Source organism: Macrosteles quadrilineatus, unplaced genomic scaffold (assembly GCF_028750875.1).
Source record: "Macrosteles quadrilineatus isolate MER2022 unplaced genomic scaffold, UCM_ALF_1.0 Scaffold_5__1_contigs__length_97177068, whole genome shotgun sequence".
Taxonomy (NCBI): Eukaryota; Metazoa; Arthropoda; class Insecta; order Hemiptera; family Cicadellidae; genus Macrosteles; species Macrosteles quadrilineatus.
In genome coordinates, this window is record NW_026542598.1 from 90,879,030 (window position 1) to 90,895,021 (window position 15,992).

The following is a 15,992-nucleotide window of genomic DNA, read 5'->3' on the forward strand; positions in this document are numbered from 1 at the left end:
GGTGATTGATTGATTCTGATTGATATCTGTAGCGGCTTATTGATGAGAAGAATGTGTCTCTTAGAATGTATAGCATTCATTGTGAATTTTCTTTATTAACTTCTTAAATTCTAAGTTATCTAAGGTTTTGTAACGAAACCATTAATAAGTCATAAACATAGAAGTAGTCATAATCTTAGTCAATAAATGAATTTTCTTTTCACGCAAGCTATGTTTTAGATGAGGAGGCCGGAGAGGCACAGACTACACAAAACACCCCTAACACCTTCACCCCCGGCAACCAACAAGTTGTGTTGAAGGAAAACGCTCCTCTGCTCAACAGGGATACCATAATGGTCAATTATGTAAGTTTAGACAAAACAAACTGAAAAAACTTTAAAAAAAATATAATGTTTAGACTTGGTTTACTTTTTTACAAAAAGTGAGATAAACATGAGGTCTATGGTCTGTCTGTCTCACTCAACATAACTATAATCGTGATTTCAGGGTACAAACCAAATTAGTGTGAAAGACATTAAGACTGAAACAAATAGAAAACGGAAACAGAGCGTTGAAGACTTTGACGACGACGATGAAAACAGAGACTGGTGGACAAAATATTTTGCATCTGTAGAGGCAATGATTGAGGTGAGTTGCTCGAACACTAAACAGATCAAAATGCTCTTTGATATTTAATAAAATCAACAGTACCAGTAAAACGAAGGGGAAATCGGGTAAAGACTTGTATTACTTGGTCAATATAAAAGTTATGTTGAACCCGAAGTTTGTTTCAATCCACTAACCCTTCTGTTTAACTATCTCATTGTTGGGTGGATGTTGGGCTTGCTCAATTGGTAGTCAAACAACAGCTGATCGATCCTGGGTTGGGCCGGTAGCTTTTATGGTTCAAAACTTAACCCAGTTGTCCTTGACCATTGGAATTTTAAATTGTCCTGGCTGATTTTAGTCAGTAACAAAGCTGTCATATTCAATCAACACTTAAACAATGATTCTTCACTCATCTTTGCCTTAAAATACCCTGTTTTGTTGGTATTGTATTGTTTAAATATAACTGTACAGTATGTTTTTAGGAAAGTAAAGAAAAGCGGAAAGAAAAACAGCTGCAGTTGACAAACGGTTCGCTGCCGATCCACGTGGAGTCGACACCGTCGCAAAACTCTCCTTCTGCCGACAATAAAGCTAACAAGGCAAAGTTGGGACAGAGTGCTGCGGCAAAGATTGTGGCAAAGTTGAGCCCGAAGAGTGTGCGGCGGAAAGTGGATAAGACAGCTAAAATGAAGGTCAGTGTGAATGATTTAAATCAATATTCAAGCTTGCTTTAAATTAAATATGCAAGGTGATTTGAAAATTTGTTACTTTGATTTTAAAAGTCTGACTGAACAAAGACTCAACTAAAAATTTAAAGTGTGTATTGGAAAAGTTTAAGTTACTGCTTTTGTTGCTAACAGACATAAAGATATAGCCAGAAGATGTTCTAAAATGCTCTGCAGAGCAAACAAATATAGTTTTACGCACCTAACTCTGAATCCCCTCAGTTGACCTTACGATGTTTTGCAGATATTTCCTAACGACTTGGAAGCGCAGCCAGTATTCAACGGGTTCAGTGAGTGGCTGCAAACATTTGAGCTTCTCCGAGGCAAGAAGACTGGAGACGATGTGGAAGATGAGAGCAGAGTAGTTGGAACTTTCAAGGTTTGATTTTAACTTGTGATTTTGTTGTGTACAACTCAAAAGTACCCTTATAGATTTTTTATCACAATGGATCAGCTGAGGACAACTAACAGTTTGACGTTTACTTATTTACCAACTTGTATCTTATTACTTATATCTTATTTTACCAACTCGGTTTCATCAAATACGACATTACATGCTTGGATTACAAATGTTTTAAAAATTCATTTGGTTCCGTGGGATTTACTTGATGCAAATACAAATCGAGTTTGACTCCCAACTTGAGTCGGGGGCAGACTCATTACTTGTTCTGACGATTATGCCCAATATGAACGATTATGGTACTTACAGGAAAACCCAATATATACACACCGAGTTTATGCTCGGAGAACACAGGACCTTGGTTAATCAAAATTGTATGTTCCGATATCTGATGAACAGATCAGTCAGATTGGATGTCTTCTGAATTTAGAGTAACCGATACTCAGATACCCAGTGTTTTATTAAAAATTTTTTGTTCTAATAGCCAAAGTTTATAAAATGTGTCTGCAGCCTTCTATATTTTTATTAGCAATTCATTTCCCTTTCCAGAATAAAAATTGATGACTCTTGACGAACAGTATCTTGAGAAACCAAACAAATTTTTAACACTTCAAATAGCTAATCAATTCTGTTTTTAGGGTGCCATCAAAGTGTACAAGTGGCCACTACCTAAAGACGTAGAAGACCATACTATCATGGGTCTAGACCCGCAGTACGGGTTCTTCCAGGGTTTACCCAACAACGATCCGATCCATGTGTTAGTCCGGGTCTACATAGTGAAGGCCAACGAACTACACCCGATGGACCTCAACGGCAAGGCTGACCCGTACGTCGTGTTGCAGCTAGGGTCAAAGCGGGTCAGTGATAAGGAAAACTACATCTCGAAGCAGCTCAACCCGGTTTTTGGCAAGTGAGTAAATTAGACTTGTCTAATGAGAAGATGACTTAGTTGTGTTTTGTAGCAAAATTGACAATGAGCAATATTAATCAATATAAAGAGGTTGGTGACCTCTTTCAATTGAATTTGTATGTGGAACGTTATCAGCAAAGCAAGGGGTGAGCACAAGAGTAGCAGTGCTGCGGCTTCATTGACAATTCAGAGGCAGTCACCAGAACGGTAACCCACAACATCTCTGCTGTGGATTTGAGTAGTCTGTTACGCTACCAACTGAGCTCATCAGCCAATTGAGCTGTGTGATCAGCTGAAATTTGTATAAAAATAATTCAAATTTAATATTTCAATATTTTTGATTCAATTTTTCAAAAGATGTAAATTACAATCATTGCGTGATTGATTGCATTTGGTTTTTCAGAGGCCTGTTATTGCTAACCCAACCGTACGTCATTACCTAAATTGCCTACATTGTTATTTCAAAACCAATTAAGTTTTTATTTATATTTTTTTTTTAATCAGTCATCTTTTCTTCTTTCAGTTTTTTTTACTAGCACCACCGTTATAGATAACAAAGATACACTTAGAATAGTTGAATGGTTTAGTTTTTTTCTTAAAGGTGCTTTGAGATTGAGGCGACGTTTCCACAAGACTCATTGCTCACAGTGCAAGTTTTGGACTGGGATTTGGTCGGGTCGGACGATCTCATCGGTGAAACCAAGATTGACCTAGAGAACAGATTCTACAGTAGACACAGAGCCACTTGTGGCATTGCCAGCAAATATGAGGAGTAAGTAGGTGTGATTTTTTTACATCCCCCTCGCTAATGAGGTATTTTTCAAATACATATTATTCTTAAATGTCATGTTATTTTGATCCATAAAACCATTTTCCAGGGTTTAGCTGATTAATTACAGGACACCCAGTATACCTTTTCCTCTTTTCTTCAAATGCGACTATTCTTAGTCACATTTCTTTACATTTTTTTAGACAATGACAAAACAGCGTACCTAAGGTGAATGTGACACAAAAAATGAGTAGGGGGTGGGATAGCTGAATGATGTAGATGCGAATGAAATGTTTCCTTTTGAACGCAAACTGATATTTATTATTTGTATACTGAATATCACTCTTTTCCTAAAAAAATTTCCTCCATCAATTGTCCTCGTTCATCAATCACTATTTTTCCCAATGCAGCTATGGCTACAACAGATGGAGAGACCCAATGAAGCCCACCCAGATACTGGCGAAGCTGTGTAAAGATGGAAAGATGGACGCTCCGGCGTACTCGCCTGGAAAAGTCAAGGTCGGAAGAAGAACCTTTTGCTTACAAAACACCGAGGACTCTCCGGACTGGTACAACATCAAAGGTTAGCGGAGAATTCAAATAGCTAGGGTGTCTGGGAGCCACTGAAATGGTGATTACTAGAGAACTATAAAAGTCATAATGAATTTTTAATGATTTTTTTAGTATACCAAAGAAATTGTAATTGGATTACAGAAATTTTAAAAGCAAAAAAGCATTTGATTGATTATCACTATTATCAGTAATTAGAAATAATAAACAACTATGGAAAATTAAATATTTTTTTTTAAGCTGTGTAATTTACTCAAATGTACATATATAAAATCTTTGTAACTTAGAGGTTTGAAAGGTTGTCTTATTAGCTATTATGAAAGATGAACTAGGCATATTATCATTCTTTACAGAAAAGATCACTGAGAATAAACACTGATTAATGGATACCTAACCAAATACCCTATTGTTTAACTTAAAACTCAAAGAAAACTTATTTAGTTTATGTTGATTTTACAGGAGTAGAGGAGCATATGGCCTTAGCAGTTCTGCACCACTGGCACGAGTTTCCCCGGATAGGTTGCACCCTGGTACCTGAACACATAGAAACCCGACCTCTCTACAACCCGGACAAACCTGGGATAGAACAGGTAAAAACTGGAAACTTTCAGGGATTTGGTGTCTAAATATGTTGAAAACAGCATGTTCAAAAGATTAGATTTATTGTGGTTGTCATATTCAACACCTGCATTGTTTGATTTTATTTTTTATTTTTAGTTTATTGTGTTTGAGTTTGATGCTAGGAAATCAATGGCTGAGTAGCTGGGTGTTACTAAAGCTTGTCCAATAGTCAAAGTTTAAGCCACAAGAATAATTAGTCTTAATAGGTTTGTAGGGTTAATCTGTGCCTAACTGTCTTAAATAATTAGGGTTTTCGTTCAAGTACTATTCCCCATTTTTTATTATTTATTGAGATATTGTATTGAGGTAAATAAAACTATTGAGAACAATAAAAGCTACCTATAACTTTAGAAGAATACTGAGAGAAAAGCTGAACACTTTTCCTATACTTCTGTATAAAAACACATGATTTTTTAGATTAGGTTCGTTAGCTTTGCTACTAAGCCCAGCTGTTCTTTGACATATAGCAGCTGTTTAAAAAGCCCAATAATCAAGTACAGCTATGCACAGTTTCAAACCATAAAAAACATGGACTTTTCTCAGGATTGAATTAGAAACCTCAGAACCGACCCAACTTTGCATCCAACCAGCAATTGAGATTTTAAGACGAGAACTATTACCACCCAGCTACCCACACAATTCAGTTTAGACTTAGCAGGTTATGCTTCTCAAAATAATTTCAACAGTTAAAATTACAACTTAACATTTAATCTGACACTCGTTGATAGAACAATTATTGACAAGCAGATCATAAAGATATCACCACAAATGTTTCTACTAGCCAGTGTGGTGGGACTAGCGTTGTCCTCAGTTTTCAGCTTAGTAACAGAACATCCGTTTGTCGAGCTAGACAACAAACTTCACGAGGAGATGGTCGCCCCTAGTCTAGAGGCAGAAAACACGTTCAAAATGCTTCTCAAATACTACCTGGAGATGTATGAGATGTACAGATCACTTAGATCAGCCAATGACAGCTACCTTCCCATGGTTGAGGAGCTGAAGAGACAGGGTGGTCCACAACTTACTACGGTGTTTGTGGACGGCAAGACATTTCATTACGACCAAGTCCACACGGACTTGCTCAGACAGTATTTGGACACTGTGGATCAGTTCTGGACTATGATTGTGAATCGGGCGAATATTGTCGCGGAACAGTTGAAGCTGTGATGTGGAGTTTTAGAATTTGTGATGTTTATTTTTATTTTATAATGTGATACAACTGGTTTTTAAATATTTTGTACGTTGATATACCTGTGACCATGGTACATGTTGTATAGCAATTATTTGATTTTATTATAATAAAAATATTTTTACCATCATAAAAAATCTAAAATACAACAATTTAAACATAGTTTTTAAAATGTGCTGATATTCCACTATTTCTCTCTTTAATTTTGACAATTTCAAAAGACGCCTTAAACGTTTTGGAAACTTATATTTTCCTAGGAAATGTTGATTTTATAGTTATAACATTTCAAAAGGTATGTTTCTCATGGTGGTATGGTAAAAATAAAAGTTTAAAATAGTTACCTATTCCCCACAAACACAACAACACACTTTGTTCATTGAATACACTACTGAATAACTGTGTAGCTAAGTGGTAATAGTGTTTGTCTAGTTTTTTTAATACACTAGACTTAGTTCCACGCTAAGAAATGCTAGTAGATTTTCAACTGTTGGGAACAGAACCAAGCTGTTGATTGACTTTAAGCTTACAATAAATTGTCTTGGCTAAAGAAACAGCGCTAGTCTAAGTCAGTAACAAAGCTTAAACTAATCTCACTCCATTGTACAATAATTACACTTATCTTTCACAATGTTCAGGTTAAACTACACATATTCCCTCTCCCTGTCTCATATGGGATGATATGACAAAAGACAAAAAGACTGTTGTGGTACATTTTAATTAACTATAACAAAAACAGACAGAAATCTAAGAAAGTTATCAGTTTAATTGTGAATTTATTTACGGTGTTTTGTTTTGTTTTAAACTATCAGAAGAAATTTAATGTAAATCACAGTAAACATTTAACAAAAATATTAAATTTTAATTTTGGTAAAAAAATACTTCAGTTAATCATATTTTTTAGCTGTTTAATTTAGAATACTTACAATAAATTTATATCAAAACCACACACATAACAGTACCACTTTGTCAATACATTGTTCCGACACAAGTTACGGGACAGGTTCAAAACGAAAGTTTATATCCGGCGGATGGTCGTTTCTCTCCGGAGGTTCTCTGGAACATTTATCCAGATCTCGCCACAATGTTGAGATTCCCATCAGCGATCTCTTGATGTCCTGAACCTTATCATCGGGCCATTGAAGCACTTTCTGGACCTGAGTCCCGTTGATCGCAACTTTCAACAGTTTTAATCCTCCGGCGTCGTCCAAAGTGTTCATAGTATTCCAAGCCTTTTCCTTCTTATCTTTGAACTGTTGAGACACTTCCGTCAAAAGAAGGTGAAGATTCATGAGATCGCTCAGGATGCTTACTCCATCCGCAAACGACGGGTTGCTAAGCTTGACAGTGAGAATTTTGTCTAATTTAAGTATCGCATCACTCTCTTCACAGGTAGTGTTTTGTGCTAGTAAACTATTGGCGGATAGTAAGAGAATGAATATTATCATTGCCAATTGATCGATTTTTTATTGTGTTTCAAAAAGAAAATTGTTTGATGAAGTAATCGAATTAGAATTACAATATTGTTTTACTCTCAGTCTTTAAAAACCTAAATCAAATTAATTTAGTAATCTCTTGTGGGAAAAAATAGTGTAACTCTTATATTAAAACCGATTTACGTATAGTTATTTAAATTATTTTTATTTCATGTAGTCGTTTCGTCTTTTACTAAACAATATTTCGTACGGTGTCGGTTTGTCTTTCAAGTCTGCAATTATGCTATCATACACTGATTTTATGTCCTTGAGTAGATCGTTGAGATGGTCCACATTATCATCGTCCCAATTGTAAATTTTCTTTAGATTCTCTTGATCTATGTCAACTTTCAAAAACCTTGGTCCATCTTGCGACAAGAGTTCTTTTGCTAGCTGCACTCCCGTTGTCGAATTATTCAAAATTCCAGTGTGCAAGTCTTTTATGTTTTTCTCGTACTCGACTAAATTTCTCAACACATCTAGTTTCACCTCAAAAGAGACCTCTAGTGGTAATGGGTTTTTAAATTCTTTTGTCAAATCCTCGTCTAATTTGTTCAGTGGTGATGTTGCGAAATTGATTTCTTTCGGTTTCTTATCCTCCTCGGAATCGAATATCTTCTTCTCCGCTGAAAGGTCGGGTGGAGCGACAGACGCTTCTTCCTCAGGTTTTGCTTCTTCTTCACTACTGTGAAGTGTTGAAACGGGTGCAAACACCACAAGTGTAAACACTAGCACTATGTAAATGATATTCATTTTGTATCAGTGCTAGCGTACAATTACTTAATTTCTGATTAAAGTGATCAGCTGGATCAGATAAATGATAAGCAATCTGATAAGGAAATCTGATTTGACATCACACCATTACGTTTCAAGGTTGTCATTTGATACTCAATTTTTTTGTAAACATCATCATTAGTGATGTAAGAGATTAGATTTGAATCTATAAACTCTAAACAAGAGATAAATAATTAAGGCCACTTAAACAACTGCATTTGCATTTATTTTTTCAAACGTTAATTCATATTTTTGGTTAAAAGAATTACTATATTGCTGTCATAATACATTGCTTTACAACAATTATCCTACACTAGTAACTTTGAATGTTACAGATATGGTGATGAGGAAACAGCATGTTTATGCTTTCCGTTTACTTATTTTTTACCCCTTATACAACAAATTCTACGGATAAATATTTACCTCAATGCCTGTCCCAATCTCAATCAATAATATAACAATAGGACGGATAGATGACCAATAAAAGGTTAAATTACCTGTGTCCGCCGGTCGATCCTGTAGAATCCTATTGCAGGATATGCATTTCGGCGATGTTAAATCGCCATCATCAGTCCTTAATATAAGAGCTTGTACTTCCCCATTAGGTGCGTCTTAAGTAGTACAAGCTCTTATATTAAGGACTGATGATGGCGATTTAACATCGCCGAAATGCATATCCTGCAATAGGATTCTACAGGATCGACCGGCGGACACAGGTAATTTAACCTTTTATTGATTGTCAACCGATCCGGAACAACAAACAACATAAAATGAAGATAGATGACCCTATTGTTATACCTGTATGTTTTATGTAACATTCAAATGAAAGTTAATGCCTTTTCTGTTCTCAAAAGAGCTAAGTTTTTCCAATGTGTGAGGTTATGTCTATCGTGATAAGTTGGACCATACAAAAATGTCATACATTAAGTTATCTAACTTAACTGCCTGTTATAAATTAATACATTAGACAGTTTTTACCTTTTTGAGATGCAAGTTTGTAGGTCGTTATAGATTTACATAATAACTTTGCTGTCCAGGGTAAGGTTGAGATGTGGGTAGACATGTTCCCCATGGACATGCCTCTGCCAGGGCCTCCCCTGGACATCTCCCCGAGGAAGCCAAAAGCGTACGAGCTGAGGGTCATCATCTGGAATACTGATGAGGTCGTACTGGAGGACGACGCGTTCTTCACCGGAGAGAAAATGTCTGACATATACGTTAAAGGGTAAGGAAATGTCTTTTCTTTTATTTATTTTCAAAGGTGGAAAATGTTTGTTGTAATTGTTGAGGATAAGAAAAGTTTGCTACACATGTTATTTTGGTAAGAAAAAGTTTATTCTATGACAAAGGGTAAGACAATCCAATAATGTATGTGCCAGAAGTTGAGATGAAATGTTTGTGTTACCGTTAATGTTGAAAGTTAGACAATGTCTGGTAAATATGTCCAAGCCTGAGAATATGTCTGGTAAAATAGTATAAAGTTAGTATGTTAACAGGTAAAACCATTTCGGGTACATAAATGAAAAACTTACATTTATGAACATTTGTAAACGCACAAATGAATCTGGTTACTTAATACTTTATCTGGTATTTATGTCGAACTGTGAGGAAATACCTAATGTAGCCTATGCATCATAGAATGGAAGAAGTCCATAATATATGTATCAAAGGATATACATATGTACATATCCTAAAGGATGGGAAAATCACCAATACCGCCAAGTAATTATATGTTACTGCATGAACAGAGCACCCTCTTTTATATTACAAAATACTCTCTAACTGATTTAAATTTATACTCTTATTTATAAAAATGCTTTACTTAACTTCACAGAACTAACCGCAAAATATCCCTTCAAATCAAAAGGTGTTGTCGAAGTATTCATTCAGCATCGCTACTGTACTGTAACATAAAAAATACTTTTAAGAAACTTGTTCCACAGGTGGTTAAAAGGCCCTGAAGACTGCCAGTGCACCGACATCCACTACCGGTCCCTCACTGGGGAAGGAAACTTTAACTGGAGGTTTACGTTCCCGTTCGAATACCTAGTGGCCGAGGAGAAGATTGTCATCTCTCGCAAAGAGTCGCTCTTCAGTTGGGACGAGAGTGAGAGTAAGATCCCAGCGAGGTTGGAACTTCAAGTGTGGGACGCAGATCACTTCTCTGCAGACGACTTCTTAGGTAATCAGAGAGTTCTTATTTTGTAAGGATTGTTACATTAAAAGTTCGTCTAATGATGAGTGGGTTGGTTGAATCCTGAAAAGTCAGCTGCTTTTTGATTGTTGAAACTGGACACACTTAATTGTCCTTTGCTTGTGGAAATTAATAAATGGTACTATTAAAGAAACTGCTGCCCAGTTACAAAGCTAAACAAGGTATCTCTTTTTTTTGTTATCCTGTTTACTTTATAAAGTTGGTTGAACACACTTCTCTTGGAGAAATTGAAATTGGATTCCTCTATTAGTTTATGATACTTCGATAGTTGATTTGATATCAAACACTCAATTTTGTTTCGTAATTATTATCAAGAAGAACATTTGTAGCATAGGGTACAGATATAATTTATTTAGCAAATTATGTTGGTTGATAAAACTAACGTCCCAGTGACGTAGCCAGGGGGGGGGTCCTGGGGGTCCGGACCCCCCCCTTCCGATCCTAAATATAATATTTTTTTTGTTCAATTAAACGTAAAATTGTATAATAATACTGGATTGACGTTGGGGTTGATTATTTTCAATGCCAGGAGAGCTAAAAAATACTGTTTTAGGGCCTATATTTTCAAAATTTTCCCGAACCCCCTCCCCTCTTCTACCTGGGCCCGTTCGGTCGACCCCCCCTATTTTGAAATTCTGGCTACGTCACTGAACGTCCCTTTATTACTCAAATTACTACACATTTTATCTCAAGGCATCAATATAGTAGTTAAATAAAAAGTATAAGTTTAAGTGCTATTTCATGTTAAAAACACAGTTTTTAATATTATTTTGAGATTTGGAGCCCAAAGATTTGTCTAAAATTTTATGTTACAACAAACAAAATGTTAAAGTTACTTATTTTTGTGTATGGTCCCAAAATAAGACTACTATTCCCTATCCCTATCCATACAATCCTCTTTTGATAGTTTTTTAGTTTGTTCTTTGATTTTTTTTAAAGTTCATACAAAAAAAGAATATATGATCAAACTTATGAAGCTTTTCATTTAATAAAATAAATTCTTATAGGTACTTTTTTCTTTTGTCTAGAAGTGTGAACTGTTTCTAACACTCATTGTTGGTTTCAGGGGCAATAACTTTGGATCTAAACAGGTTCCCCAGAGGAGCCAAGTCCTCAAAGCTCTGCACACTGAGCATGCTAAAGACTGACGGAAGTGTTCCAATGGTGAATATATTCAAGCAGAAGAGGGTTAAGGGTTGGTGGCCTTTCTATGTGAAGAAGGAAAATGAAGAGATGGAACTGACAGTAAGTATTGTTTGTAATAAATAGTATTATTTGGGACTTATTGAGGAAAAAATACAGTTGGTATCGTGCAGAATTAATAGTAAATATATGTAATTTTTTAGATTGTTATCTTACGTTTTATAACTGGAATTATATTCGATTACCTTTTTTTGCCTGTGTTTTTGAGTAAGACAAATGCGTGTTTCCTTATGCATTTTGCCTGTTGAATGGCGTAAATGCCAACCCTCCCACTCCAAGAAAAGATACGAAGGAAGAAAAAACTCTCCACCGTATGTCCTTCATCAGGTTCTTTGCTATGACCCAACTACTGTTTGGAATTATAAAACAGTGCATAATTTATAGTAAAGTGTTAACTTTGAAGAAAAAACATAAATAATTAAGACACCTATATTGATATTACTTTAAAATAAATGAGGTAATAAGACACTCATAATACAACAATTGAGTGTATTTAATAACAATTTCAGGGAAAAGTGGAGGCTGAAATCCACCTGCTTACTCAAGAAGAGGCGGAGAAAAATCCAGCAGGGCAAGGCAGAAATGAACCAGACCCTCTAGATAAACCAAAGTGAGTTTAGACAGGAAAATATATTATATCTTTACATCTTTTTGGGTATATAAATAATTGTTCACTTGAAATAGAAGATCTTTTTGGGGACGCAACTGGACATATTTTTACCCAAATAGGAATTAACAACATGTGAACAATGGAATAATGTCTTGCCTAGCTTTATTACTGTGACTAAGACCACCTGTTTTGTTACCCAGTACCATTTATTAAGAGCCCAATTTGAAAATAACTCGGTCTGGTTGAAAAAAAACTCTAATTTTTTTAAGATTGAATGGGCAACCTTTCTAATTGCCCGCGAGCACTAAAACCATCCAACTCCCCATCCAATACTAATCAAGATTTAGTGATTTACAAATTAATATTTTATCTTCCATTTTTACTTTTTAAATAAAACGTAAATTTACTCAACGTTTGTTTCCAGTCGTCCCGATGCTTCATTCATGTGGTTCCTCAACCCCCTCAAGTCCATCCGCTACATCGTCTGGCACAACTACAAGTGGCGGATCCTCAAAATGCTCATCGTCATGGCTCTCTTCTTCATGTTCTTCCTCTTCTTCTACTCTCTTCCCGGATACACTGTCAAGAAGATGCTGGGAGCGTAATCCGTCGTCCGCTTGTCTGGAGACCAACGTTCAGCAATGTCTATCCCAGCAATAATCCTCGGCAAATAAGTAGTTTTATTGATCAATCATGATGAGTTTTATCGATAGATTAAGTAGACATCCCATTCCAACGTTAAGGGTTGTGGTCGGTATTAAAATTAAAATTGTCTAATTGATTTGAGCGACCGACAGAAAGTGCATAGCTCAGTTCTTTGTTTTTGTCTAGTAAGCTAAGGATCTTCCTAATCCTGATTCCACCAATACAAATCTAAAGTGAAAGGTCAAATTTGTAATCTATGTCGGATCTATGGGAGGAAACTAATTTTGCATTTACTACACTCTGTGGGTGGCTTTTTCAGCTATATTTTTTACTTGTATAAAAAATTGGCTACATCTGGTCCATAAAGGTTTTGTCTACTACAGTATCCAAAATTCAATGATTATATATTGAGAGCAGCTTCTGAAGTGGTTAAGCGGTGTTTACACGAAGCCAGTAGGCACTAGTCAGTCGTACCTTTAGGTAATTTTAAAAATACTGAGGCAGGTAACCTACCTTCTGTATTTGTGTAAACACCGCTTTAGAGCATGTTAATTCTGTCCTGATGTCCCAGATCCTAATCCAGCCAATCACACGTGGATTTAGCTTTGTGAAGAATAAAGTTCAAAATAATGTCAACGGCAGCAACTTTATCCAAATTTAATAGTTAAAATTAAACATTAACACTGAAATTAATTTAACGTTTTCTTCTTCATAAGTTGAGAAATAAAATTGAAGACACAATTTTTTTCTTGTTTGGCCGCTTGCAATTTAGTAAGGTAAAAAAGATGTTTTAAATTAAACTGCAGCACTACATTTCGACACTTCCATTCCACCATGAACTTTAGTCTCCAGTTATGTAGCTTTAGTCTAAAGTGTGAGAGCCTTTATGGCACCACGTTTTCCCTATTGAGGTCGATTTCATTAAATAATTTTGTTAAAAATTGTAGTCTATGCTAGATACCAGAGTCATATTGTATTCCATAGGGATTTGTTGTTGTGATAAATTAGAGTAAATCATATTTTATCAACTTCTAGATGCAAATTCCTGAATAGCTCATAATATAGATTACAACTTTTGTCTATGTGACAAACATATCAATATATTACAATCTATTTTCCAGAAATATATATTTAGATTAGTAACTGTTGTTGATATATATATTTTTTTATATTTGTTTCTTAAGCACCTAAAATACTTTATTGTTGAAAAAATTTAATATGATTCAGGATTCGGGTTTAAGCTCTAAAATCGGTTTATAAGTTTTTTTATTAACTTTATAACTTTATCAAAATTAAACCTAATTAGTTTTTGGGTCTGATTAAAAGAATTTTGTAATGATTGATTTGTACAGTTGAACATTAAAGGAATTTGTATCTAAGGATTTATTTACGAGTTTATACACTTTGGAAATTAGGGGGGAATTAATTATTTATATATTATATAACTGTAAGCTTACAAAGCATTTAAGCACAATATGCTAAGTAAGTTTGTGTAGTGGTTTAAAAAAATCTTTTTATGGACAAGCAGGGGAAAAATTATTGCATACATTTATTTTATCTTTTAACAGTTTTACTAAACACTATTTTGAATTTCAAGCCATATTTCTTACCGCAAGGGTTTATCTAAATTATTTATTTCCATTTTCGCAATGGAGTGTTTCACGACGGATTAAAAATATTGTAAATTAAAACAGTACCTGATGATTCTTTAACTACATTGAAAACTAAAAGCACTTGAAAGAAAGTCAGTGCTTATGAATAAATACTTTAAACCTAGCAGTAATTTTTTGAATAATTCCGAACGTAAAAATTTCATGTTTGTAGATTTAGATACACTATTAATTCGCTAGGTAGATCACATTAGGATTTGATTAACATTCCGTTGATTTTTCCACCACTAGACACTCTGAGTAGAGTTGATCTTATTCTACATTTTGAATCAAAATGTCTATTGAAAGCAATTTTAGATTTTTCTATCTTGTAAAAAGTTGTAAATGTGATTTGTTGGTGTTTTGTTACGATTTACAATGCATGCTGGGCGTGATTTGTGCTGGTCACTGAATTTTAAAGTTTTGTAGAAAATTTCTATAACATTAATGTGCGTACGTGTTGATTTTTTTAATTAAAATGAAAATATTTAAGAGATGGAGTTAAAAAGAGTGAATTTAAAGGTATGTTATTGCTTTGTAAATTAATTAAATGTTATCCAAGTTTTTAAATGAATTGTAGGTGAAGTTTTGAAGGTTGAGTTTGTGACTTGACTTAGTTTAGTCATCTGTTTATCCGGGAAACATAAAAAATACTCAAACACATTATTGTCCTAGAAAAAAAGTAAATTTTTGCAAGACTCAAAAAAATCTTTCCCTTGGTTGTCAAGTCTTATTTTGGTCCTGCTCAGAAGTTTAACTCATTTAAGTCATGTCATTACTTTTTTATGACAAATCAATGACACAGGCTTCTTATTAATGGCAAACTGAATTGGCTTGGATCTCAAGTCTTAGTATTTATATGAAAGGTGATACAAAAAATAACACAAAGAAGAGTCAGCAAGTTTTTTTTTATGTCACATACAACCAAAGTAAGCTTTTTCTGTTTGTGACAAACTTTTCTTTCATGTACAAGTCTCGGAGAGTGTGAGAGTATACAAACCAAACTAAGGGTGTTTCTGTAGTCAATTAAAATAGTTTGTGATTGTATGCAATTCTGAATTCTGGTAACATGAGTGGAATACTTAAAACAGATTTTACTTTCAACTATTTTTTTTAAGCCGTAGCTCATTTAGTATAATTGATCATGTCACTTTTCTGGTCTTAGTGGTCTGAAAGATCTTTGTTTATTTTATGTTTTCTTCAATATATATATTGTTTGGCCTTCAGATTAGGCTGAAAGGTGACACATCATTTTTGGAGACATTTTACGCTTTACATCAAAAATTTGTATTTGGTACCTTCAATGATTCTGATACATTCCATTTGGATACAAATTATTGTTAATTTGGCTCTTTTATGATGCATATTTACGATTTAAATCCATCCAGTTATTTTCCCAAACAAAAGAACATGGCATTGGAAAAATACTGTACCAGTAACTATAAAAGCAAAGTATATTTTTATTTTTTTTTTATAGTAATGTAATGAGTTTGATAGGTTATAAAGAAAGTTTCGTTTTATAAATTTTCTGTTTTCATATCAAATATGCATAAATAATATTGTATTTTCTGTAGAATAAAACATATTCATAAAAGTAAGCTCCTAACACCAACTGTATAAAGTGTTATCACTCGTCACAACTAAAAGTATTT

General features: G+C 34.5%; 1 protein-coding gene across 1 annotated transcript in view; it reads left to right on the plus strand.

The window, feature by feature from the left end:
* Positions 1-13,443, plus strand: part of LOC128995786 (otoferlin-like) — a 39,843-nt gene extending 26,400 nt beyond the window's left edge. Inside the window, exons 26-38 of the mRNA XM_054420804.1 lie at positions 220-344; positions 487-627; positions 1,071-1,280; positions 1,558-1,692; positions 2,352-2,623; positions 3,225-3,395; positions 3,803-3,975; positions 4,422-4,552; positions 9,056-9,243; positions 9,962-10,200; positions 11,300-11,478; positions 11,946-12,046; positions 12,471-13,443. Coding sequence (XP_054276779.1) covers positions 220-344; positions 487-627; positions 1,071-1,280; positions 1,558-1,692; positions 2,352-2,623; positions 3,225-3,395; positions 3,803-3,975; positions 4,422-4,552; positions 9,056-9,243; positions 9,962-10,200; positions 11,300-11,478; positions 11,946-12,046; positions 12,471-12,651 — 2,246 coding nt within the window. The 3' untranslated portion in view covers positions 12,652-13,443. The remainder of the gene's footprint in view (positions 1-219; positions 345-486; positions 628-1,070; positions 1,281-1,557; positions 1,693-2,351; positions 2,624-3,224; positions 3,396-3,802; positions 3,976-4,421; positions 4,553-9,055; positions 9,244-9,961; positions 10,201-11,299; positions 11,479-11,945; positions 12,047-12,470) is intronic.
* The last annotated feature ends 2,549 nt before the right edge of the window (positions 13,444-15,992 follow it).